Source organism: Amblyomma americanum, chromosome 9 (genome assembly GCF_052857255.1).
Source record: "Amblyomma americanum isolate KBUSLIRL-KWMA chromosome 9, ASM5285725v1, whole genome shotgun sequence".
NCBI classification, from domain to species: Eukaryota; Metazoa; Arthropoda; class Arachnida; order Ixodida; family Ixodidae; genus Amblyomma; species Amblyomma americanum.
Genome location: NC_135505.1, coordinates 109,552,812 through 109,579,035, shown reverse-complemented (window position 1 = coordinate 109,579,035; position 26,224 = coordinate 109,552,812). Strand labels below are relative to the sequence as shown.

Genomic DNA, 26,224 nt, shown 5'->3' with positions numbered 1-26,224 from the left:
GCCGTCAATGCTGCACTGTAAGAGGAAGCCAGGACCTTTCAAGCTGTCTATACAGCTTTTTTCCTGGCTGTCCTCGCAACACCTAGTTGCGGAAATAAACCTTCAAACCTTCCTTCCTTCCTTTTTTTATATCTGGGGTCCCATGCGCCTCCGCTATCGACTGTCGCAATAAAACTGCCTTCTGCCCCATAAATTACAAAAACATGGGTCAGAACAAGGTCGTACGCACCGGTAGTCAGCTCATCGCACAGTAGCTGCAGCACGTCGGGTCGGGGGTGTCCTCATTGGAAAAATTGCATGTCTCACGGGAGTGACAATGCGCGGTTGATGCCGCATTAGTTGCAGGAACAGTTGCTGCGTTTCCACCAGTGTGTGACACGAGCGGCGATCGCGAGTTCATTCGCCATTTCGTCGGCCGCGGCATACTTAAGTCTGCGGTCAGGCTCGAGGTACAACTTCTGTCTTTTCGACTGAACGGGAGACTTGTCGCCGGTAGCAAATTGCTGAGTGGCCATTGCAGCGATGATGTAGCACACGAGCAGAAGCGAAAAAAACATTAATCTCCTCCAGTGTTTTGTGTGTGTCGGCGGCTGGTTGGAGACAGGCGTTCATAAGGGCTGTACTGTGCGATGCATTTTTGGTTGCCCTCTGCAGATCACGACTAAAGTGACGATTCTTTTTTAAGCAGTGGGCGATACAGCAGGAGCTGCTAGAAGCGTGGTGCGGCTTCGGAAAGGATCGGACTGCGCTAACTACACGCCAACATTTTTCTTCCATGCGCGCCAAGCTCGTCCTCGCTATCGTGCTCATTGTTTCCAGCGGCGGCTTCGCTTGCGCCAAACATGTGCTGTTTATGGCTGAGTAGTTTTGTGACGAGACTAAATTAATTCGCTCCTGTCAAATTATTATTTACTTTTGCGTTTTTATTTAGACATTTTTTTACATTTAACATAAGGAATTATTTGCGGTTAAAGTCGCTCCTGAAACGACAGATCCGAAGCTGGGCATGCTGCGCATTGGCTTTGTGGCGGCAATTTAGGGACAATACAGTTAGTTTCTTAACGTTCAGTACTTTCGGAATGGAGATGTGCGGTCGGTGCGGCATTATTTTTCTACGGTGCGGCTTTGTAGTTTCTTTTTTTTTGTCTGATGGCCACCAGCAAGGTCGTGTATGCTTATGTGAACTTCTCAGACGACAACGAGCGGCACATCGTTACAATCGGAGACATTTTTTGCTTTCACCCATCATCATCGGTTAATTACTTCACGCCGGGGAAACTCTGTCATGTCAAGTGGACGGACAGCGTTCAGCACAGGTATATCCGGGACCAAATTTTGGAGCTGTTAGGTAAATCCGATTGATATAACGTTATAAAAAACATATACTAGCTGCTTTTCAAGATTTCTCGTTGCTAGCATATAATTTTTCGGTCCTTGTAATGGCGCCGCGGTGCCGAGTTTCCATGTTTTGGACTAACGATTGTGAATGCGAACTGCGCTCAAATACCTTTTGCCGCAGACATATAAAGTTCTGCCAGCTTTATGCGCGCCTAACTAGCAGCAGGCATTCTCTCCGGCAGTGCGCGTGCTCCATGATAAAGTTATGATATTTGAAACTGTGAATGGCGAAGTTGTTCTTGTTCGCACTTAGGCTTTATTTTCTACATATTGTTGCACATTGTCCCTTCTAAAGTAGCGACCGCCAAATTGCGCGTCTTCACAAAAACGGGAGACCGCGCACGGCCGTGGCTTCTGCGTCTTTTGCAACACAACCTTATTTTATCTTTGACTTCATTTTTTTTTTGCCTAATCTACTTTCTGTGCTTTTGCTGCAATGCTTGTACGGGGCCCCGAGTCACCCCTGATGAATGAGCCGAGCCGGCTTTGAAACGTTGGGTTTCAAATTAAAGTTTTTGGTTGGACATGTGCAGTTTATTATAAGGGGAAAGCTTGCACCCAATGTATCATAGGTGGGTATCTGGCAGCACTGGAGATCGCCAAGCTGTGCTGTTATTTGATGTCAGCTGTGGCTGTGTGGGCTGAATATTGCTTTGATATCATGAAAATTTGACGGAGTTTTCATTCTGCATTTGGAAGGGAAGTATGTACAGTTTGCTTTGAATTTAAAAAATACATCATAATACAAAATGCAGCTATGTGCATTTTTTAACGTTATAGAACTACATGCCCACAATATATAGAATGTGCTCGTCATACATGCACGCCTAATATGCAGATAAGGAGGCCGCCGCGGTGGCTCAGTGGTTATGGCGTTCGGCTGCTGTGCCGAAAAACGCGGATTCGATGCCGGCAGCGGATGTCGAATTTCGATGGAGGCGAAATTCTAGAGGCCGGTGTACTGTGCGTTGTCAGCGCACGTTAAAGAACCCCAGGTGGTCGAAGGTTCCGGATCCTTTCACTACGGCGTCTCTTATAGCCTGAGTCGCTTGGGGGCGTTAAACTCTCACAAATCGCAGAGAAGGGGATATACAGATGTATACACCAGTCGAAGTCAATACAATCGAACTTATGCACCAATAGAAGCAATAAAGTTATAGGACCTATACAATAATATAACCTATCGATATATACCTTTACATCGACCAATATAATCTGTATCAGTGTATAGGTCTATCTTTTTATTATGCAATACAAAGAAATAGCATGTTTTTGTTTCTTCAATAAGAATTTTCGCTAGGGAATTGGCCCAAGATTGGAAAAAGATGGCTTAACACTGGCCATTTGTAGAACGAGCATTTGCTAATTCATTTCCAATATTCGGCCGATTACCTGCGCTGCTTGGGCCTTTAGCATTGAGACCAATCAGTGCGTGCTCACCGGTGATGGGCGAGCTCCCGGTACATCGGTTACGGTAACACTGTACCCGGTATGCTAAAGGCGTGTATTAACGTGGGTCGTATTAATGGGCAATGAGTGTACAGTACTTCTAATGATTAAATATAGACATCGTTATCTTTCTTTAAAAATGGTTACTCTTATGTGCTCACCATCAACTGGAACTTCCTGTGCCTTTCCTTCCGGTGCCCAGTCCAGGTTTATTCTGAAAAGGAGGATGGCTGATATATAAAACATACATTCAGACAGAGCATATATTTAACTAGTTGCTAACGTACTTGCAAAATCACAACAATTTCTGGAAACAGCTGTTATGCATGTTTAGTATCGCGTGTTTACATTTAATGTAAATGTGCCTAGCGCCTCCGCTCGCGATATAGAAGAAAACAAATACTGATATAAATGCCTCCTGATTGTGGCAACTTTGAGGCGGACAATCTCGGGATAGGAAACAAAACGCAGTTAGCAATACCAGTGCTATCCCTAAGTGCACAAGGCTGACATACTGGATTCAAGAAATTGGTCACCATAAGCTAGAATTAAGGGACGTAATTATTCGCACGAACGCACCCGCATGTGTCTAATAAACATAAGGCGCGCTGAATTTGGAATGCTTTTACGTGTGCATCATCGCAGATTGAAGACTCAGTTAAAACCTTTTGTGCGTCGTAACAACATTGCCCGAGAGAGCTCAGAAGAAAGAATAATGAATTATTCGTCACTTGCTATATCTAATTGTTGAAGTTGTTCGAAGAACGTATGATTCGTGTAAGGAATTCAAGGACATAACACCCTGGCAGATATTACCCAGGCAGCACAGGTAATTGGCTCAATATTGACAATGGTTGTTTTTCCACTCGTCCTTTGTAGCGCCATTCTTTGCCAATACATTTCCAATATTAGGCCCATTATCGGTGCTGCCGGGGTACATTATCTATGCTATGTAAAGGATACGTCTCGACGAGCTCGCCGTAGCTCGCATGTATAGCGCGGAATTGGAAGGTGCTCAAGGAGCGTACCGAGCTCTGAATTTCTCAATAATGCGACAAATTATTTTGATTAAAAATTTCGTACATACACCTTTGAATCAGGTGCTATAACTGAAGTTCTTTTAAAAATGCTAATTCTATTGTTATTATTCCTCGATGGAATACCAAGTTATTAACGCAAGCCGATGGCAGAGACCGTTTTGCAGTACCGTTTCCTTTGATGCAGTGCCCGCCCTGTCCATCTTTCTGTGTGTTGTCTTAAATGTAGCGCTATTTTTACCTTTCGTTAGACAATGCTCCACTAACTAGCCAAGCAAGATGTACTCTTAAGCATGCACCCAGGCAGCACAGGTAATCGGCTCAATATTGGAAATGTATTGGCAAAGGCCCGTCCTACAAAGGCCTTAAGTGAATCCATCCATTACCAATATTGGGCCGATTATCTGTGTTGCTTGGGATTAGGTTGCACAGACTGGACCGACCTATCTATTAGGAAAACTTCTGTTTCGGTATTCGTACACTCGTTGACCCACTCATATTGTAGATCTACAACTTACTTCAGGTAGACGTCCTTCATGGAGGACACCGAGACTCCAATACTTCCGATCCCCAGCTTCTGTGAGGCCCCCTCTAGCGTCTCGAACATGACCGGGAAGCCACTGTGGTCCAGCGTCTTCAAAGCGATGGTCACTTCGCCTTTCTTCTCGTCTTCCACGGTGGCCGTAGGCACAACCTTCTCAACCACCCCAAACACTTTCTGAAGGTTGAATGCCTTCGGAACCTTCTCCAAGATCAGCTTGTAGCCGACACCTGCATGGACGGCCGTCGTTGCCTCCTATGTGAGGCATACTGCCTTTCCGGCTATATGCCGCTCTTATGATCTCATGCTCCTGTTTTGTTTATACTGCGTTCATACGCTCTATCTTAGAATGGTCGTCATTTAAATCGACTATTATGAATGGAGTCTTTGTAAAGAAGCTATTTGGTTCAGGCTAGCACTGCAGTAAGCCTTAAAAGTCATGCTTCAGCTTTAGGGAAGATAATAGGCTCATTATTTCATTTCATTTTTATTTCATTCATAATCTTGCCATGAAAATTATCAAAACAGTGACTGAACCCATAGCCAGAGGCTAGTGTGGGGTTCAGAAACAAAATGCATAATGGCAATGACACAGCACTTGTGCAAAAAAAGCACAAAATCAACGGCGAAACACCAAAATACCGCATACAATGAGAAGAAAACAAAATAATGTGCATTTTACAGCAGAATGAGTAAAGATCTGTCAAGAACAACACTGTACAAGAAATACAAACCGAGAACGGCTACCACTGAGGTCAAGTAAGGCTCATAAGATATGTTCTTAATGTTTTATTTGTTTCATAGGACTGTTGTATTTCTGGGGGTAAAGCATTCCAAACCTTGCCTCCTGAAAACTGCCCCAGTCTTTCGCTGTAGATGTTATTACTCGGTGGCAGAAGGAAGTTACTATGTGTGAGGTTTCTTGCGAGTCGAGGAGGAGAGCGAAACAAGGAGGCATTGAAAGGTTTATTATATTTTACTATGTTGTTTACACACACCGCTATCTTTAAAGTCCGCATGAGGTCATAAGGAAGGAAATAAACTGGAAAAGTGGCCTACTTGGCTCGTTATGCTTGCTTTGTAGTTTTATAATTCGGATGGCCCGTTTTTGTAATCGCCGGATAGGATCAAGGTGACCGTTGTATCTCAAACTCCATGTTTCTACACAGTATGTTAAATGATTGTTAATAAGGGCAAAATAAAGGGTACGCAGTATATGTGTATTAAAACAATCGCGGGCCAATAATAAATCATAACAGCCAGAAGCCAACTTGGAACAGACGGAGCTAATCTGATTTTTCCAGTGAAGGCGTTCATCTAGAATGACACCAAGATACTTAAAAGAGTGTGTCCGTTCAAGTGAGTGGTCGCTAATAAAAATGTTAATTTCGTTGCTGTCAACGACTTTTGCTCATGAGCTGAATACTATATATTTGGTTTTGCTTGAATTAATCGTTAGCTTGTTGGTAAAAAACCAGCTTGAATTTTTTTTCTGTTCAGCGTTTGTTTTTGCTTCTAAATCCTCATGGTTGTCAGCTGTAACTATGATCGCAGTGTCATCTGCATACATTAAAATATCAGAGCAACTTAGGGCCTTCGGCAAATCATTCAAGTATAACGAAAACAACATGGGCCCTAAAACGAATCCTTGAGGTATCCCGGTGTGCAAATATTGAAGTGATGATATAATGTTATTCATAACTACAGCTTGTTGACTGTTTTCGACGTAACTAGAAAGTAAACTAAAGACTTCACCGCGGAATCCATTATGATTTAATTTGTGTAGCATAATAGCGTGATTCACGATCAAACGCTTTCTTTAAATCAACAGATAAAACGGCGGCCGGTTTGTTTTCATGTAGTGCTGTATTAATTAATTGAGTCAAGCTTAGGACAGCAGATGCCGTTGAGTGATTTTTTCGAAATCTATGTTGCTGTTGACAGAGTAAGTTATACTTTCCTAAGAATTGGCAAATATTGTTGGACAGAATCTTTTCGTAGATATTATTAATAACACTTGGGAGAGAAACGGGTCTGTAGCTTGACGGATTGGATCGGTCTCCATCTTTGTATACCGGGACAACTTTGGAAATCTTTAGTGCGGAGGGGTACCTTGCACATTTTATTTAATGATTAAAAAGTTTGCATAAGATGGGTACTTAGATATCAGTGTTTTCCTTAAGTATGCGTGGGTAAATTCCGTCCAGTCCGGCAGATTTATTGCCTGGTAAGCTGAGAATAATGGATGTTATTTCATCGGGTTCGATTTCAAACATTCCAAAAGTATTGAAAACTGGATTAGATGCAGAATTTTGTTGTGATTCATGGAGTTGAGCAGCTAAGGACGGGCCGATACTGGTTAAAAAAGAATTAAATCTTTCTGTAGTACTGCCATCTATTCTCTCCGAGAGAACACGGCGCAAACTGGTTTTGCCAGCGACTTCATTTATTATTTTCCAGACCTTATGCGAATTGCCGGAATCCTGTTCAACGAGACGAGTGTAATATGCTTTTTTTTTCGTGCCCTCATCATCGACACGGATCTGTTGCGCAGGCTCTTATATTGGTTTAGATAGTAAACGTTATCTTTGTGTTGGGGCTTCCATTTGCGGGGCAATGAATCTTTTTCTTTTAGAACGGCGAGGATTGGCTCAGTCATCCAAGGGCATAGTGGCGCTTCATAAGAGCGAACACTAATATTTCAGCTGCAGTTAGTAACCATTTGCGAAAGCGTGTCTATTAAGTTACTAAACTCTGTATCGACCTCGTCATGGTATATTACACTGGGGTCAACGGCCAGTAGATTTTCACGCAGAAGGGCATAATCTATTTTAGATATGTACTTCTTGCTCTCCCGCTCTGGTTTTATATCAGTGTCAACAGCAACAAAAAGTGGGAGGTGATCACACATGGGTTCGCTATAAACCACAGCGCGTATCGCAGTCGGTTTATTTGTTAATGCATGATCAATAATAGATGAAGAGGAGGTAGTTACATGCGTGGATGTGTTAATCATGTTTCGTAAATTGTACGATGTTAACAGGTTCACGTAGTCTTTGTGGCATTCAGCACTTGTATCAATATTGAAATCGCCAACAATAATTATGCGTTCTGAGTGTGTAGTAAGCGTTTCAAAAACTCCTTCAAGTTTATCAAGAAAAGACAAAAGGCGTGAATTTGGTGGACGATAAATAACTCCAACAGTGAATGACCGGGGCAGTTTTATGAACAGTGTTTCTATGTCTGTATTACTGAGGGTGACTGGTGCCGAAAACCAGAAAGGCAGACTATATTTAAGAAAAAAGGCAACACCACCACCACAGTTTTTTTTATTCTCTCGGATGAGATAACATAACATAGCCGGGAAGCATAACGTTCTCATATTTTTGCATCGAGGTTTCTGTAAGCGCTACGATATCAAAAGATTGGGAATATCTCGTCAAAGAAGCTACTAGAAGGTTGAGGTTCTTCCTTACACTGCGGATATTAGAGTAAAATATTGACGTATTTTTGTCCATGCTTAATAGGTCATCATCTTCTATGTCCAAAGACATTGTAAGAGCAAACAGGTATAAAAACACAAGAGCATTGGTATTTAGACATTTTTTCCAGGTCATCTTCACAAGTTATGTGCATTATTTTCGAAATTTCCGTTTTTCTCATCAAGATTTTGCCTTCAGACACTCATGCGGATTTCCAGCCTCTGTCACGCTTTGCTACAATAGCTTTGCCGAGCAAAACCTTTTTTCCGGAGACAAATGTTCGTTGACAAAAACGGGAGCGTTCTCTGGGAAGCCAAGCATGGAAGTATTTAGCCTGATCTTTTTTGCAGCTTGCAAGATTCTGTCACGTGGGGACCTTAAATTAAACTTCAAAATTACATTGGAAGGACCCTTAGACTTGGTTGGAATACGGTGTATCACGTCAATTTCCTCAGGAGAAAGCTAAACTTGTAGGTAGGAAGATACCTGTGTCATCATGCTACCGAGGTTCGCATTATCAGTTTCAGGGATTCCTTTCAATTCGATGTTATTCGTTCTGCTGCATTGCTTCAGTTCAACCAATTGTGTCCTCAGCTCCTTCACTTCGTTCGTCAGCTTCTTGTTTACTTGCTGAATTTCCAGACTATTCTTTACTTCGGTGAGTTCAAGCCTCATCGTTTTAACTTCTGTTCTGAAGTCCTCAAAGGCAGTGTTCATGAAACCCATTGATTCCTTCACGGCTGCTATTTCAGTCTACAGCATCGCTAGATGAGTTAAACTTGTTTACTGTGACCTTGATTTCAGTCATGACCTCCATAAATTTAGAAGTCATCCGTTCAATGAATAGACTGGAAAGTCAGCTGGTCAGTGTGTACTAAAGGGCGAAGTACAAGAACACTGAACATGAAAATGAGTATGCGCACTTATGCATTGCGTGAGTAAGTGGTCTTAGTGTTGTGTGCATTCTTCTACTGGAGGTGTGGGGGGGTGTCTTCTGACGGAATGATCAGGTTGCGTTCTGTTCTTCCATTTACCATTTTTTTCTTCTCTGTTTATAAACTGCATTTCGGCAACCGGAAATGTATATATCGGTGTAGAAAAATGGGGGCCTACAAAGACTTGTACGCTTTAGCTGGAAATAATTCCTTGAAACGTAATCGATATCTAGACGAACAACAATGCTTTTCCCAACTTCTCGCAAGCGCAGCCCACATAGCACCTTACAGGTAGTAATATGTTTTTTTCATGAAGGCCACAAATGTTCTACGCAATCAGTTAAGAGGCCCAAAATATCGACAAAGCGCAACAAAAAGCTTTGTTTTTGGGCGACAAAGTGACCAAGCAGGGCAATTTATGGACCAATATTGGAAATAGATTATTTTACTCCTGTCCTTTGTAGAGCCAGCCTTTGCCAATACATTTATAATGTTGGGCTGATTACGTGTGCTGCTTGGTAATTACTCAAGTTCTGAATATCCAAAAAGTCTTGAACTTTAAAAACGAAAGTTATCCTTTCTCTACACACATTCAGAGCTAAATAGGTGGCGTATTAAACTCATTACACTGCTGAAGAGCAAAGCATAACGGGTCACCGCGTTCGCCCTATCCAGATCACATGGCCAGCATGCCTCTCGGCTCCTCTGAGCATGCCCCGTTTGCACACAGGCTCTCTCAACCAGCGTGCATACGACCCCGCAGAACGTGCGTACAGCCTCGGACAACGTTGCCAGCATTCTCAGAAAGAATTCAATTCAATTCAATTTACTTTCCAATGTACACATGGTGCGGCTCGAGGGAAAAAAGCCAAAAATTTTGGCTTGACATTCCCCTCGGCCCGTACATTGCAGGGCACCAGGTAACATGCAAATTATATACACAAGTAACGACGAAAAATGCAAACAATTGTTGTCAAGAACAATTTGTGCATTATTAGAATTAAAACAATAAGGAATGAAGCGTGCACAAAAAATGAAAACAAAAATGCAACAGAAAAATTTACTTCATAGAAAAACATGGCTGGTTATTCAAATCAGGTCAACACTATGTTACTAAAGCGATAAAGAAGCAGTGAAAGCAAGGTGAAATCTGAAAAGTAGCACATACATCCTGTATATCTTTGTGGTATGCTCGTGATACACCAACTTTTGCAGCATGACGCTTCTTTAAAAGATGAGGCAACGAGTTTGCTATGCTATATGTACCATATATAGTGCGGCATGATGGAATATGCCACAGTTCGCTGTGTCTGCTATGGTAAACTTGTACATTTAGTGAAAGGCGTGTCGTGTCACGCAAGCAATTCACATTTTGTTTTATGTCCTTCTTATATCTTTCAGCCAACCTAACGTTTTACATTGCAGACACATTTAAGGCATTCAACTGGCGGAATAAGTCGCATGTGTTTATATGAGAGCCGACGTTTAGTATTGCACGTAGGGCCTTCTTCTGCAAAACGTAAATCTTATTTTCATTGGTACCTGTAGTTGTTCCCCAAGCTAAGTGCGCATAGTTTACTTCGGACATTAAGAGCGAATTATACAGGAGAAGTTTAACTTTGCATGGAAGTAAATTTAACTTTGCATGGAAGTAAGTGGCGATGCCGGTTAATGGTACCTGTGACACGAGAAAGCTCACTGATGACAGCGTTAACTGATTGTCCCAGCTTAGCTGACTTTGGAAATGCACCCCTAATATCTTAATATTGTCTACAACCTCTATCGTTTCCAAACTAAGCTTATGATCGCGTGGTAGAATAATGTTTTTTTTTTGTTTGAATCTAATAGCTTTAGTTTTAGAAACATTAATTTTCAGCTGATTATTTAGGGACCATTGATGATGGAGTGTACTTAGTGTCCTATTTGCCTCGTTTATCACATCTTCACATACGCTTCATGAGAAGAACAGTGATACGTCATCTGTATACATAACACACTTCGCATGAAGGCATTCATTAACGATATCATTTATATATAAGTTAAAAAGAAGCGGTCCAAGAATACTACCCTGAGGTACGCCAGCAGTTACTTTCTTTACTGATGATCGAAAACTATTGATACTTACAAACCTAAAGCGGTGTGCAAGATATGACGAAATAAGCGCATGAACACGACCCCTAAAAGCCGTAGACGAACAGTTTTGCCAAAAGTATATTATAACTGATGTAGTCGAAAGCCTGCGAAAAATCTATGAAAACACAAAGGGCAAGTTTCCTTTCCTCGAAACACTGTAAGATATACTCTTTTTGGCTTAGTAATGCTGTCTCGGTAGATTTATGTTTGATAAAACCAAACTGCGAGTCTGTTATTATTTCGTGTCGGTCAGAAAAGCATGATATTCGCGTGTGGATAACTTTTTCCAGTCCTTCAGAAAAGATTGGCAGCACGAAAACTGGCCTATAATTGGAAACACAATGCTTATCGCCTTTCTTATACAAAGCTGTCACTTAAGCAATTTGCATGCGTCGTGGGAACACTCCATATTCAAAACTTAAATTAAACACAAATGCTAAACTTGGGGCTATAATATCTAACACATGGTTCACAGGCCGTATCTGCAAATCATCCGCATCGTGGCATCTGCTGTTCTTTATGTTCAAAAATGCAGTGAATACTTCAAAACATGTAGTAAGACTTAGACACTCAGAATAGCTGCTTTGCCTGATGCGAGTATCATATGACATGTTTGACGAACTTAGGTATTCTCGGGTAACGAAATATTGATTGAACGCGTCTGCTAGTTCCTGCCTATTTACGCTTCGTCCTTCAATAAATATTTCTTGACGAGAGCTAGTCTGCCGTGTGCGTAAAACAACGTTGTTAATCTGGTTCCATAACTTCCGGGAATCACCGTGGCATTCTTAGAATTTGCTGCAGTAGTACCAATACCTAGCACGCCTTAACATTTTTTTAGCTTGTATCCTTGAATTCGGTAATCAGGCCTGCATGAAAATGGCTAACGTGCCTACGTACCAATGTTGCTTTAGCGATCATAATGCCGCATCTGCCATCGCTTAGGCCACATTGCACGCCAGGTCGAAAGTTACCTTGAGATTTAGGCCCGCTTTCATTCGTGAACGCAACTGAGCAAACCAGCTATGCACTCAACCGATCAACAGGCGTACCCACCTGCTGCCCACATCGGTCCCTTGTCGGTTACTGAAGCGAAAAGCTTCACTATGCTAGGTAAAGCATTCGTAGCGTAGGCCGGAGAATCACCTTGAACGACCTTCAGCCCAACCATGTTAGCCGCGTATGATCATACGTGGTACAGTGATGGTGTCGAACCCTTCACCCTTGACCTTGACCGACGACCTTCTCCCAAGCAGCACAGGTCATCGGCCTAATATTGCAACATGATGGTCCCATCCTGGGCCTTTGTAGGGCCGGCCTTTGCCAATACGGCTCCAACGTTGGGCCAATCACCTGTGCTGCTTGGGCTGTTTACCTTTGACCTATGATCTTGACTAGACCTATGACATTTGATCTCCGACGTAAAGAACATCCACTGGGGTGATGTGAAACCATGCGATGACATCCGATGGGCGTGTCGTAAGACCATGTGACACCACGTCATAGCCACGTGGTCGCGTGGGTGTAATATAGAACGGCTATCGCGAGTTTGTAGCGGAGCTGCCATGGACGGGCCTCAGATGCTTACCAAGCATGCTTGTTTTCGCTAGTTCCAAGCTTAGCAAAGTTAAGCCATTGCCAATTTTCTTAAACGCGGGTGCAAAATATATCAATCTCAGGGATTTCAGGACTAATGAAACATAACAGCGAGCTCTATGCAGAAGAAAAAGCAGCAAACACAAATGGCGGCCGATGCAGGGCCACAGACTGCCCCATTTTGGCCATAGCGGGGATGCACACACACATCGACGTACCTGCATGCTATCATGCATGCCTTCTTTCATTCTGATAATTTGCATTATGCATGCTTATAACCTGCTCTTACAGATGATTTGTTTAAAAATTTTGTACATTTTAGTTGATTACAAAAATTGCTAAATTATCCCTATTGCAGTCATTTAAAGTGTGGAAAATGACCAGAACTTAATGGGAAATTACTCTGCCACCTAACCAGGTTGCGCTGAACTATAAGAGACCCTCCAAACCGTTATTTCGATCACACATATGTGGGCTGCTTGCAGCATGCCCAACATGAAGTCTGTGCGGGCAGCTCAAATTGCCTACATGCCCTAATATTTTGGGCTGCTTGGATCGAGCTATCATGAAAAAATAAAAAAAAATGTTCGATGTGGGGCCTAAGGGTCCGATGGGTTCAAATGAGTATGGGACTTCATCAACTATCCATATTAGTCCCATGTGCGAAAAACGTGGGTAAACTCAAACTGAGCCTGCCCCTTCAGAAACAGCATCGGTCCCATGGCGGTATTGGAGGGGCAAACCGATTTTTTATCATGAGGGGCTGCCCACACTTGCTCAAAGTACGACCAAGTGGAAAGCTGGGTAGGCAGCCCGCATTGCACAATGCATGCTACATGAGGTCAGCCCCACATAGGCTGCCTAAATCGGTCCCAAGTGGAACCGATCAGGATGTCTGTGGGCAGCACACTTGAAGCCCATGTGGACCCCCGTCGCAGAACCCACATTGAGCCCACAGCGGCCGGCCTGCATTGCCCACATCGGACTCGGAGGGATCTTCACTTCGTAGCGCACTTGGTGCTGCTAGTGTACATGGCAGCGAATAACTGAATGACTTGCTAATAAATACAAATGTCAAAGGAAAGAAACCTTGAAAAGGAAAGCAGAGCCCTCATGAAGTACTCAATGGCGAAGAACAAATGCTGAACAAAGCGACGCTGGTGCTTTGTAGGACGCTTGTATTTAACATCACAAGGAAACAAAGTGACAATTCCAAAGAGATACGTTCACTTTTCAAGGCCAGAGGTGGATGCTTGAGGAAGAAGTGTTGCGGGCAAAAAAGTTACACCGCGGATGGCGTTTGCTGTTGCTGTATGCGAGGCAGAGAACCGAGATGACATTAGTACGTAGTGTAAGATCCTCCAACCCTCACGATGGAGCCGCTGAAATCCGCGAAGCGCTAGGCTTTTGTAATAGCTCGGACATGCTCGATTTACAAATAATAGAAACAAGAGACGACTGGAGTATTGGAGGAGAAGATCAAGAGAGTACTTTAAAATTTTGAAAAATTGGCCGTAATCCGAAGATATTGAGAGGCTAAAAATTTTCTGGAAATCATTAAGCACTAACCCAACTGAAGCACCACCTTTCGGCTGAAAATGAGCTATTCCGGCAAAAAAATATTTGCTTCAGATGAAACCCCAGATATGTTCTTGAAAAGCACATCGTCCTAGTGTGTCTGTACTTTTTAGATATTAAAATTGAACTTTTTGAAGCGAAAATCTTCACTACGCTAGGTAAAGCAGTCGTCGCATAAGCCGGAGAATGACCTTGAAGGACCTTCAGCACAACCACGTTACCAGTGTATGACCGTATGTGGTGCATTTATCGTGTCGAACCCTTCACCCCTCACCTTGACCCGCGACATTTACATAGCCTTTGACCTTTGACCTCTGACATTTCACCCCTGACCTTGAATTAACTTCTGACCTTGACCTTTGACATTGTGTGGCCTTTAGATTGGCGTCTGACCTCAAGAACACCCGACGCGGTGATGTGAAGCCACGTGGTGACATCCGATGAGGGTGTCGAACGACCATGTGTTACCACTTCATAGCCAAATAGCCGTGTGGGTATACTAATAGTAAGGCTGTCGCGAGCGTGTAGTGGAGCTGCCGTGGACGAGCCTCACACGCTTAGCAAACGTCCTTGCCTTTCGCTGAATTCTAGGGTTAGCCAAGTTAAGCCACTGCCAATTTTTGTAGCGATAGCTACATTATGGTAGCATTTCGAGCCTTCACCGTGGCGGCGCCGTGGCGGTGCCGCCAGCTGCCACCCTATGGCTGCGCCACTACGCTGTCACGGGGTTCGTCACGTGGTGCGGAGCAGCTGCCGGCGGCACGGCGCTATGGCTGATCACGTGGTTCTTCACGTGGTTGGTCACGTGACCAAGTTCCACGCGACCAGCTGTAGCTATCACGTCATTCAGGTTTAAGCAAAGCTAAATCAGCACCAATTTTGTAGCCATAGCTACATTACGGTAGCATTTCGAGCCTTCAGCGTGGCGGCGCCGTGGCGATGGCTGCGCTGCCACCCCGTGGCTGCACCGCCACGCTGTCACATGATTGGTCACGTGGTGCGGAGCAGCTGCCGGCGGCACGGTGCCATGGCTGATCACGGGCTTTGTCACGTGGCCAAGCTCCACTCGGACAGCTGCAGCTATCGCGTCACTCCAGGTTTAACCACAGCTAAACCACCACCAATTTTTTCTGCTACGGTTGGAACACGCTATACGTAAGCACATTCTGCGTCTCCAAGTGACCGCAGCGATAAAGCAGTGGCTCACCGCAGGCCTTTTTGAGGAAAGCCGTGGAGCCGCTGCAGATGGTCTTTCCGCTGGCCATGACCACCACCTGGTCTCCGATGGCGTCCGCCTCGTTCATATCGTGAGACGAGAGAAGCAGTGTCCTCTCCTTGGCCACGACCTGTAGGGTGTCCCACACGTGCCGCCGCGTTTCGGGATCCATGCCGGCCGTCGGCTCGTCAAGGATGAGTACCTGAAGATCAAGCAGCGGTTTTTCACGGAATACCGATTACTCTTAACACCTGTTTTATGCTGCCTGATGAAAAAAAACAAACATACCCGACAATTCTAGACAAGAGAGAGAGAGAGAGAAATAACACTTATTAGCACCCCTCAAAAAGTTGACGGGATCCCAGGCGCAGCTCGATCCCAGTCATTTCCTCCTCCTTAGCCGTAGACCGGGATCTCCAGGATCTCATTAGCGGTCATGGCGAGACGGATGACTTCGCGTTATCCCTGTTCTTCTTCTTGGAGAGGCAGTGCCTCCCAGGTTCTCCAAAGCTAGGACACGTCCATATCATATGGATCATGTCCGCAATGCCCTCGCAACCCTTTCCAGCTGTGGCGGAAAATATCCGGCGGCAAATTGCTATAAAAAGGTGGCGAAACATTTTTCAACAAGAAAACATTTATGAGCCCAATTTTTTTCATATGACGTAAGATTTCACTAAAACAGTCAATATATCCGCTGATCACACGACAGCGGTCTTTTTTGCTATTAACGTTTTTACGGTCTTCAAAAGTGTTCCCCACTGGTTTTCTATAGCAGTCTTAACTGTCTGATGCGATTGATGGAAACACTTTAGAAGAAAGAGTTTGCTACATATCAGACGAATGGACCACATCAGTATTTTTATTTCGGCATCTTACAATTTTCCAATTGTTTTTGTCCGAGAATGTTCAACATGGAGTGTAAGCGATAACTATGAAGGGGCTATTATTACGTCTCGCCTGGTTCCCCTGTATTCTGGTTCACTTCTCAAATTATTTTAAACGTTGCTCTCTCTAAAATTCTTGTTTATCTTCTTAGGAAAAGCGCAATGTTTGCGAGCATCGAGTTCCCACAGAACGTCGCTATTAACTACTTGTAAAATCAATATCGAAAATTTTCTGCGTATGCAAACATTAAATTCAATGCTAACAAGGCAGTTCTAGCCTTTAGTAGAACTAACGGCTGTGCCCGACCATCATAACTCGCCAGATTCATGAGTGCACTCATATCACCTCACTCACACTCACTTCTGTGGGAGTGGATGAGTGGTTGCCAGTGTGAGTGGACCATAGTGTGAATGCGAGTGAGTATATGTGAGTGTGGGTGGCAGTGAGTGAGTGGTTGTGAGTGTGAGTGAGTCGATGTCAGTGCGAGTGGCCATGAATGTGGTAGAGCCGACTGTCGTGGTGATGAGGCATGCAGATCATGCAAAAAATTAAAATTGGTTTTTGGGGAAAGAAAATGGCGCAGTGTCTTTCTCACATATCGGCTGACACCTGAAAACCGTCGTGAGGGAAGGGATAAAGAAGGAACTATGAGCAGAATGGATGAAAGAGGTGCAGTAGTGGAGGGCTCCGGAAACCGTGGCTGCCGCGTTTTGATGGAGGCGGAATGCTAAGGCGCCCGTGTGCTGTGCGTTATCAGTGCACGTTAAAAATCCCCAGGTGGTCGAAATTATTCCGGGTCCCTCCACTACGGCCCCTCTAAATCTCCCTTTCTTCTCTTAGTCCATCCTTTATCCCTTCCTTTACGGTGCGGTTCAGGTGTCCGGCGATACATGAGACAGATATACTGTGCCACTTCCTTTCCATAAAAACCAATTTTCAATTTTTTTTTGTACGGTCGGCACACCTCAGCACCACGACAGTTGGCTCAATCACACTCACGGCCACTGGCACTGACATCCACTCACAACCGCTCGCTCATGCCCACTCTAAAGCACCTCCATGACGTTTTAGCGTCATGGAGGGGCTTTAGCCCACTCATGCTCACATCCACTAACTAGCATTCACACTAACATCCACTCGCACTTATAATTAGTTTAGATTTTGTACGAAGCTACCAGCAACAAATACACCTGGCAGTGTTGAACCCGTAAAGGCGCACAACAGCTCTAAAGTATTTAATACTACATAGTAAGAGCTCGAGTTGCAAGCACATTGTCAACAGCAGGGCATCTTAAAAAGAAAATATTTTCTTTCTCTTCGTGGTAGGTCCTGATTCCCAGCTCTTGCAGTGCATTTTGATGCCAGCCTATCATTTTAGTTTGTAAATATGACCTTCACAATTGTCACTGGGCACCGTCATCTTATCTCGCCACTACTAAGCTGCCAACCACGCGTATACTCGTTTGAAGCGTCTAAAAAGTTTGAAGCAAGGCTTAAATGAGACTTCGGGCTGAAAATCGCCATTTGGGTTTACTCATAATGAAGACGCCAATCACAGTGAGTCGAGTGCCATCGGCACGTGTAATGACGGCGTTGGGCTGATGGATATGAAAGCTTGTAACGAGTGCTGAGTCCGCTACTGATTTCAGACATCTTGAGCCGACACGTCGCGGTTTGGCGATCAGACTTTTGGTGCACGCTCCACGGCCGTAAGGTGCCAGCGTATGCTACTGGCAGCTAAAACCTTACCCAACCTGCACAGGTAATTGGCCTAATATTGCAAATGGATGGTTTCACTCTGGACCTTTGTAGGATCGGCCTTTGCCAATACATTTTCAATATTGGGCCAATAAGATGTGCTGCTGGGGTTAGGCAAGGCGTCATGGCGGTTACTCGCACCAAGCGAGCGCACCTGGGGTTGAGAAACAATGGTGATGGCGATGCTTAGCCTGCGCTTCATGCCACCGGAAAGTTCGTTGGGCATAGCGTATGCCTTGTCCTGCAGGTCCACCACCTCCAGCGTGGACGCGATGGACTGGCGTAGCTTGTTCATTGGTACTCCTTTCAGCTGCGCACAAAGCAAGAAGAAGTGTAAAAAACTAACTACAGATTGGAACACAACTTCTGTGCGGTTTCAATCCGCTAAACATCATATTGCGCAAGAAAATTAGTGTACGATTACTCTTCTCTCGAATGCCATTTTTTAGCGCAGCTGCTGTTCTACTCGAACTGTAGACGATCGCATACGGAACACGAAGTGACGACGGTAGGCGTATTTGGGTTTCGACATAGGCAGCGGGCACAGCGTCCTGCCAGCGACAAGCCCGTCTCGGGGGAACGGCCACGTGCGTACACAATGCACTACTCTAGCGCCATCTCTGGGGAGCAAAGAATACCTTATCGGCGACGTCATCGGCAAGCAGACGACGGTGCGTGCTACTATATATATACTTTTCACGTGGCCGCCGTTCCCTCTTTCTCGGCTTTCCGCCTCGCGCTTTCTTCGTTGTCGCAATCTTTCCTTCTCCGCTGCGCTCCATGCTCGGTTACGCCGAGGCCGAGTGACTACGCCCAGTGCGGGAATGGGCAACTCTAAGAGCTGCGCGCTAAAAGCATCAGCTAAAAACTCGCAGCCAACCCTTGCTAGCCCCCTCACCCCCCCCCCCCCCCCCCAAGAAAGGCGTTATGAAGTCAAAACAGCACTACACTACGAACTTGACTACGTCTGTTAGAAAAGAAGCACCCCAGACGTACCGATCCAAAGTAGAGCAAGTTCTCTATGACGGTCATGTTGTCGAAGAAGACATCAGTCTGCTGGCAAAAGCTGACTAGTTGGCGTACTTCGTTGCGATGCGTGGTCACATTGTACCCACAGACTCTGGCTACCCCACTGGTCGGCGCTTGCATTCCTAAGTAGACCGAAATAAGAAAATCATTCGAAACTGTGACAGTAGAAAAGGTTCAAGAAAGTTATTGTAACTTTTAAGGCCATACTTAAACCTCTTGCAGCAAGAATGCATAATAGAAAACACTGATTATCTTTTTTGACATAAAAGAGAAGTTTTTTGTTGCTGCTCGAAGTGCTGAAATGAAGGTAAAGCGGGTTTTCGTAATTATGTCAGGACCTTGTTGCTTTAGGCAGGCCATGGTGGTGGTCTGTCATTTAATGATGGCACCACTAGCTATCGTAAATAACTGTACAGTGCACAAAACAGTGAAGGTACCCATGCGCCTTCCACAGATAAATTTGCAATCGAGCTCCTCACCACCGTACAGGATTCTCCTGTCATTGAAACTTCCGATAAGATGTCTGTCTGCTTGTCTCTGTAGATCTATGCCGTCTCACAACCATATATGTCTCCGTAAGAGGTATATTTAAGCGTATTCTTGGGCACAGTATTTTACAGCTGAAATTTTCGCCATTTTGTTCCGGTAACACCGTTTTCAATTGCGAAGTGCAGTGGAGCACTTGTGACATGCGCACAGTCAAAAAATGTATATACAACTGGGAAAACAAGGATTCCCATCAAACTCCAGACTTATAGCGCTTGGCGGGCATCACAGGTTGTTTTGGCACACGTTTCAAAAGTAAGCGATCTGGAATGGTCTCTCAACGATTTTACTCAGGCAGGAGAAAAACTGCGAGCAGATACACAAATGACAGCCCGTAGTTTAAACTGTGTTTCCTAGCCTTATGCTTTTCGTTCAACTCACCTGTCAGAATGTTCATGAGAGTCGACTTTCCCGCGCCGTTGTGTCCCAGGAGAACAGTAATTCTGGACTGGTAAATTTTCAGGTTGAGGCCATCCAAGGCCGTCTTGTGCCCATACACCTGTGATGGTGGCAGAAAAAGTAACAGTTTACTCCAAATAAAGGTTACTGGTTCAGATCCAAAACGGAGTTTTTGCTGCTCGGAGAAGTTTAATTTCTCTGCACACAGAAACTTGACCGGATAGCATTTCTTCATTGTCTGGTCGCTGGTATTTGGACTCTGTGGCGATGAGGAAATTTGTCAACCTCCAATGGCTGTGACGCATGGCCAGGCGCTGGCCAACGCTTTGTGGGGGTTGTGATACAAATTGCGTTGTTAGCTGTTCGCTCTTGGTCATGGAAATAGGAAAAGTACCGCGTTCTGTTGCGATAGCTACATTAGGGTAGCATTCCCAGCTTTCGGCGTGGTGGCGCTACCACCCTGTGGCGGCGCTGCAACGCTGTGGCGGCACTGCAACCCCGTGTCGGCGCTGCAACCCTGTGGCTGCGTCGCCACGCTGTCATGTGGTTGGTCGCGTGATGCGGAGCAGCTGCCGGTGGCGCGGCGCCGTGGATGATCACGTGGTTCGTCACGTGACCATGTTCCACTCGGCCAGCTGTTGCTTCGCGTCACTCCAGGTTCAACCAGAGCTAAGCCACCGCCAATTTTTTTTTCTTTTTGCAGCCGCAAAACGCATCGACTGGTCTTGGTCACGTGGCGAATTCGCTGCATAAATGGTCCACAGTGATCTAGGGACTTCAGTGCACACTTCCCTCTGCCTCGCATTGTATACTATGGGCGGGTCGGCATGTACTTAAGCAGCACAGGCAATAGAACTAATATTGGAAATATTGGCAGGACCACATATTGGCATAGGCTGGCCCTGCAAATGAGCAGAGTGAAAATTTTTATTTCCAATATTGGGCCAATTACCCGTGCTTCTTGGGTAACCACGCGTCGCTATTGTTTTTACAACTTGCATTTTCACGACGTATTGCTAATTCCTCAAGCGGCACTGGTAATGGGCCCAATATTGAAAATAAGTTGTTTCACACTGGTCCTTTGTAGGACTAGCCTTTGCCAATACATATTACCATTATAGGGCTGATCACCTGTGCATCTAGGGTTCTTTTTCGCTCTACACCTACGTTATGAGAGTGAGGGGTCTTCTGGGTTTAGTTTCTGGGTGCATATCTCGGCAGAAGGTCAGAGACCTGTTTTCGCGGTTCTACACAAGAAGACCGGGGAAACGCCCCCCCCCCCCCCCCTCCCTAGATAGAACTCCTCATACGGATAATACGGCTGTGCTAGGTAGATTTGCAGGCCCGGCTATTACGCTGTATGCAGGCCGCTTATGTTTACCCTTAATGCAGGCTTTCCTTGTTATGATGGTGATGTGAAGCGCAGCAGCTCCTCTTAAATTGCTGCTAAATTTAGAGTTTATGAATGTTTCGCAGCGCTTAATTTCGCGAAGTTCAGTCCCCTCGCTGCACTGATTGCAGCAGAAAGGGGATCTATTATCCGATTCTTGCCCGAACTTCAGGAATTAAAATAGAAATCAGATTATCTTGGGTTACCAATTTAATTTCACCTATGAATGCAGAAGAGTTCTTTTATCGATGAAAATAATTTTCTCGACATTGCCTTTTGAGGCGTCCTACAATGTAGTATACTAGGCAAATGCGCAGGCTATTACTTACGGTTAGGCTTCAAACATTTTACACTGACTTTAAGATCGTATTTCTAATCACGGACGGTGGTTTTTTTTAAGAAATTCACGAATAATTTTTTTTCTTGCCATATCACAATGTGGCCAATGCAGTCATATCTTCTCACTGCTTCCAGAAAAGGCTGGTGAAGCTCTCCGAACATAGACAACGCACAGAACGCAAAGCTGGCGCTGAAAAAACAGCCACTCAGCGCGCACTCCGTAAAAGCGGAACCGCGCAGTAGAAGTGATTCGCGCAGTACAAGATTCCAGGCCGGTTTTAGTACCGCTACTGCTTCTTAACTTCGGTGTCTGCCTCTTTGAATAGTAAGGCGAAAGCCTTTCTTAGCTCATGAGTGGCGTAGACGGAAGTTGCAGACGGAAGTTGTCCGCAAAAGTGTCTGCACCAACTGTCACTCGTAAGATGTATGGCAATCAAAATCAAATGTGAAAGTTGTTTAAGCAACTGTTCATAAGTTGGTTAAGCAACAGTTGATCAGCAACATATGTGTGATGATTGTAGTGATAGCTAGTAAATGGATTGTAAAATAGTGATAGCGAGGGATAATGATACCTACTGATAGTGACAGGTAGTACTATAGAGAGTGGTAGTGATGGTAGTGACAGTGAAATGATAGGTACTGATAGTGATAGTGCTCTAGATAGATAGTAATGATGATAGTGATGATACCAGTAGTGATAGCGATGATGATGATAGTGATAGTGACATCTGGTGAAGCAACGATGATAAAAGTATAAACAATAAAAAATCAAAATAAAAATGAAAAGGGGAGGGAGAAAGAGAGGAAAGGCTTTCGCATTTTCGCTCTTAAGCAGACTTAACAGCAATCCTGCAATTTTGCACTCGAGGAGGAGGAGAGCTTTAATAAAAAGCAGGGGGCTCCCTGGCTGTCGGTCTGGCACGCTACTCCAGGCGACGATGAAAGAAGAGTAAAGAAGAGTGTGATGAACAGCAAAGGAAACGAGAAAAAGGGTGAATGGCGAAATCAAGCACACTCACGCACTAAGAAACACACGCGCGCGCGCACACACACATGATTGTCAAAGAATGTCCACCAAACCCGTGTCTCTTAAAAGCACTAAAAATGCCGCGTCCCCCCAGGGTCCAAGGACATGCTCTAGGTACACGGCGCTGTCCTGTTGAAGTCCTAAAGTACTTAAAAGCGCTTTGCGATGATTGTTGAAGAGTTGGAATAGGGAGATCAAATGTGGCACATCTTCGGGCACACCACATACGGGGCACAGAGGACTACTTCATGCTCCGATTTTATGCAAACTGAAGTGTAGGCTACGTCCAGGCGAATTTGGTGTAGGCAATTTTGATAACGTCTAGCTATATTGCGTAGCATGCGGAAGTCACAAGTGGGGTTGATACGAAGGAGTCTATATTGATGCTGCGGATCACACCACAAAGAGCGTTGCGTCTGGAAGGATTTTGTAGTTAGAAGGCTCGCACCATCACTGCGAGAAAATGGTATCGGTAGGAGCATGGTGGTGTAACCATGCGCCGACCTCGCTGCACCGTCAGCGTGATCGTTGCCTGCAAGGCCACAGTGAGCGGGTAACCACGGCATTACAACACGGTGGCCAAGCTCACAGGCTTCGAAGTAGAATCTGTTTAAGTCATCGATGATCGCCTGGTGAAGACTTCGTAATGACTTTATAGATTGTAATGCAGCCCGAGAGTCACTGAAAATAACCCACGCTTTTGGCGGTTGTTGGACAATGTAAGTAAATGATGCTCGCAGAGCAGCGAGCTCGGTAGTAGTAGTCGAGGTACGATGACTGAGTAACGCCAAAAGTGCGGTGCGCGTTGACGGAACCCAGGCGCCAATCGCTGATGAGACGGTTGTGAATGAGCCATCAGTGTAGATGTGACGGTACGCACTGTAGCATCCGTAAATGTGTTCAAGAGCAAAATATTTAAGTGCAGGACCGGGAGTTTTTTTTTTCTTTTCATGCCAGGAACTGTTGTCTTGATTTGCCATGTTGTGTACCTCCAAGGTGGGGAGGAGGTCGTGACATGGCGCTGGTAGTGTGGTGGGAGAAGGTCAGAAACTTCCTCTATGCAGTGCGCTGCGAGTGGATGATGAGGTACACCAACCACGAACTGCCTCTGGGCCCGAAGCAACTCCTGGGTTAGCAGTACTGATGCAAATAGACGTCTGCTCTTCTCTCTGCTAGAGTACCCACTGTGGAGGCGTCCCTGGGAAGGCCGAGGCGGATCCTCAAGGCCTTAGCTTGCGTAGCTTCAAGGAGTTTCATATTTGTTTGTAAGATACCCTGAAGAGCTTGGAGACTGTAACGTAGGAGGCCCTCACAGAGCGCACCATACAGCCATAGTAATGAAGGTGTAGAGCAGACTTTTCTGGTGGTAGAGAGCATACGTAAGATAGAGGCGTAAAACCAGAGCTTGATTTTAAGTTGTTCTACATTTGTGGACTATGACAGTGGCCTTTCGAATGTCACCCCTAGGAATTTATGCCTTGTAACGCATGGTATTGGGGTAACAGCAACTTTCAGCACATAGCGTGAAAGATCGCGCCTCGAAATTGCCATTGCATCTGGCGACGTGACGAGACCGCGCTTACTTAAAAACGATTCGTTGCAGTTTAGTGCCCTCTGTAATCGGGCATGCACAATGCGCCTGTTGCGTCCGGAACTCTATACACAGATGTCATCGGCGTAAAGGGAGATTTCAACTGTAGGAGGCAAGCATTTTTCCAAGCCAACAAGTGAGATAATGAAAAGGGTGGGACTAACACACTCTCTGAGGCACTCCGGATGTATTTGATGAAGAGCTGTGTCACCTTCACTTGTTGACATGAAAATCGATCTTTCGTGCAGATAATCGCACAGCCAGTTCTCCATTCGTCCACCAGTGCCAATTGATTGTAAGGCTGAATGAATTGCTTCATGTGTGACGTTTTTAAAGGCTCCCTTTACGTCAAGAAATACCACAATCATCATAGACCGCTCGGTTCTGCTGCGTTTGACACAATTTGTGAGAGCAATAACGTTGTCAATGCTGCATTGTCCTTTTCGGAAACCAGACATGGCCTAAGGGTAAATTACCGTGTTCGTCAATTCCCACGTTAAGGCCGGGGTGTACCGTTTTCTCGATCAGTTTTCCGACGCAGCTTAGACGGTAAGCGTTTAAGTCAATTGATGGTTTTTCGGGCTTGAAGACAGGTATCACACGCGCACGCTTCCAACATGTTTTAAGGCTGCCAGACCCAGGAGGTGTTATAAACTGCGAGAAGTTGAACCATGACCTTACTTCTCAGGTGAGAAAGGGCAGTGTAGCTTACACCATCCGGTCCTGGGCACGATTTTTTATTAGTAGCGGCCAAAGCTGCAAGAAGTTCTTCCATAGTGAACGGTTCATCAAGGAGGGCAGTATTAGGTGGAGGGGCAAAGCTTTGGAGAGGCAATGGCACGGATATGATTGTTAATCGAGCAATGATCTTAGAACAGAAGGCCTCCGTTGCATCGAGACCAGAAATATTCGCATTTACAGCTACGCAGTCAAAAGTGTTTAGTGGGGCGGGCTGACTACGGAGGTTGCGTGCAGTGCTCCATACCTTTAAGAAGAGGCTTTCTGGGATCAAGTTTCGTACAAAGGGATCGCCATTCCCGTCTTTCCAGCTTGTCCAAATAACGTTGAAGATGTCGCTGTGCGCGCCTAGCAAGCCTGATGTCTTCTCTATAATTTATTCTGCGTGCTCGTCTCTCTGCTCTGCGGCAAATTGCTCGAAGTCGCTCATATTCAGCATCTGCAGCTGAGTGCACTTTTGATAGAGTTGTAACCTTAGAGCTGGACGTTTTAGCCGTTGCTACAGCAGCGATGAAGCTTTCATAATTGAGGTTTCAGAGGTCCACTTCTCAACAGTGTCAGCGAAAAGTTCCCAATTTGTGTATAGCGTACCACACGCTGCTGTGAATTTCAGAAAGAACCACCAAACTCTAGGTACATAGGTAGGTGATCGCTGCCATGAGATTCTATGTCAACATTCCTGGTTGTTGAAGACGGCAGATGATCAGAAATCATCGAAACGTAAAGGACACTGGATCTTGTACCTTGATAAAAAGTTGGCCGTTGTTGAGGAAAGTGAAATTGTTGCCGTGTGCGAAATCAAATAACTGTCGTCCTCTGGCTGTTGATCTGATGCCTCCCGAAGCAGGATGATGTGCGTTGATGTGCGGTGCAGGGGTACTGCGTGCGATATCCTGAAGGCGGTCGATGTCAAAGTTGACACGAGGAGGTATGTACCCGACGATCACTGTGAAGGACAGGTTCATGATCTTGACGGTGGCTGCAGCATATTCATTCCGTGAATGGGCAGATATTGTTTGTGGAATGGAGGTGACGTCTTTCCGAACAGCTAAAAGAACTTTGCTGATGTCAACACCTGTCATCGAGTTCAGAACGGTATAGCCTGAAAGACGGATAGTAGTACGCAGACGGGATTCTGAGATGGTAATGATCGG

General features: G+C 45.1%; 1 protein-coding gene across 1 annotated transcript in view; it reads right to left on the bottom strand.

The window, feature by feature from the left end:
• Positions 1-26,224, bottom strand: part of LOC144103583 (phospholipid-transporting ATPase ABCA3-like) — a 56,955-nt gene that overhangs the window by 15,933 nt on the left and 14,798 nt on the right. The window contains exons 5-10 of the mRNA XM_077636260.1: positions 19,968-20,085; positions 19,008-19,162; positions 18,166-18,321; positions 15,357-15,567; positions 4,403-4,655; positions 3,009-3,061 (exon numbers count right to left, since the gene is read on the bottom strand). Of these exons, the coding sequence (XP_077492386.1) occupies positions 3,009-3,061; positions 4,403-4,655; positions 15,357-15,567; positions 18,166-18,321; positions 19,008-19,162; positions 19,968-20,085 (946 nt within the window). The remainder of the gene's footprint in view (positions 1-3,008; positions 3,062-4,402; positions 4,656-15,356; positions 15,568-18,165; positions 18,322-19,007; positions 19,163-19,967; positions 20,086-26,224) is intronic.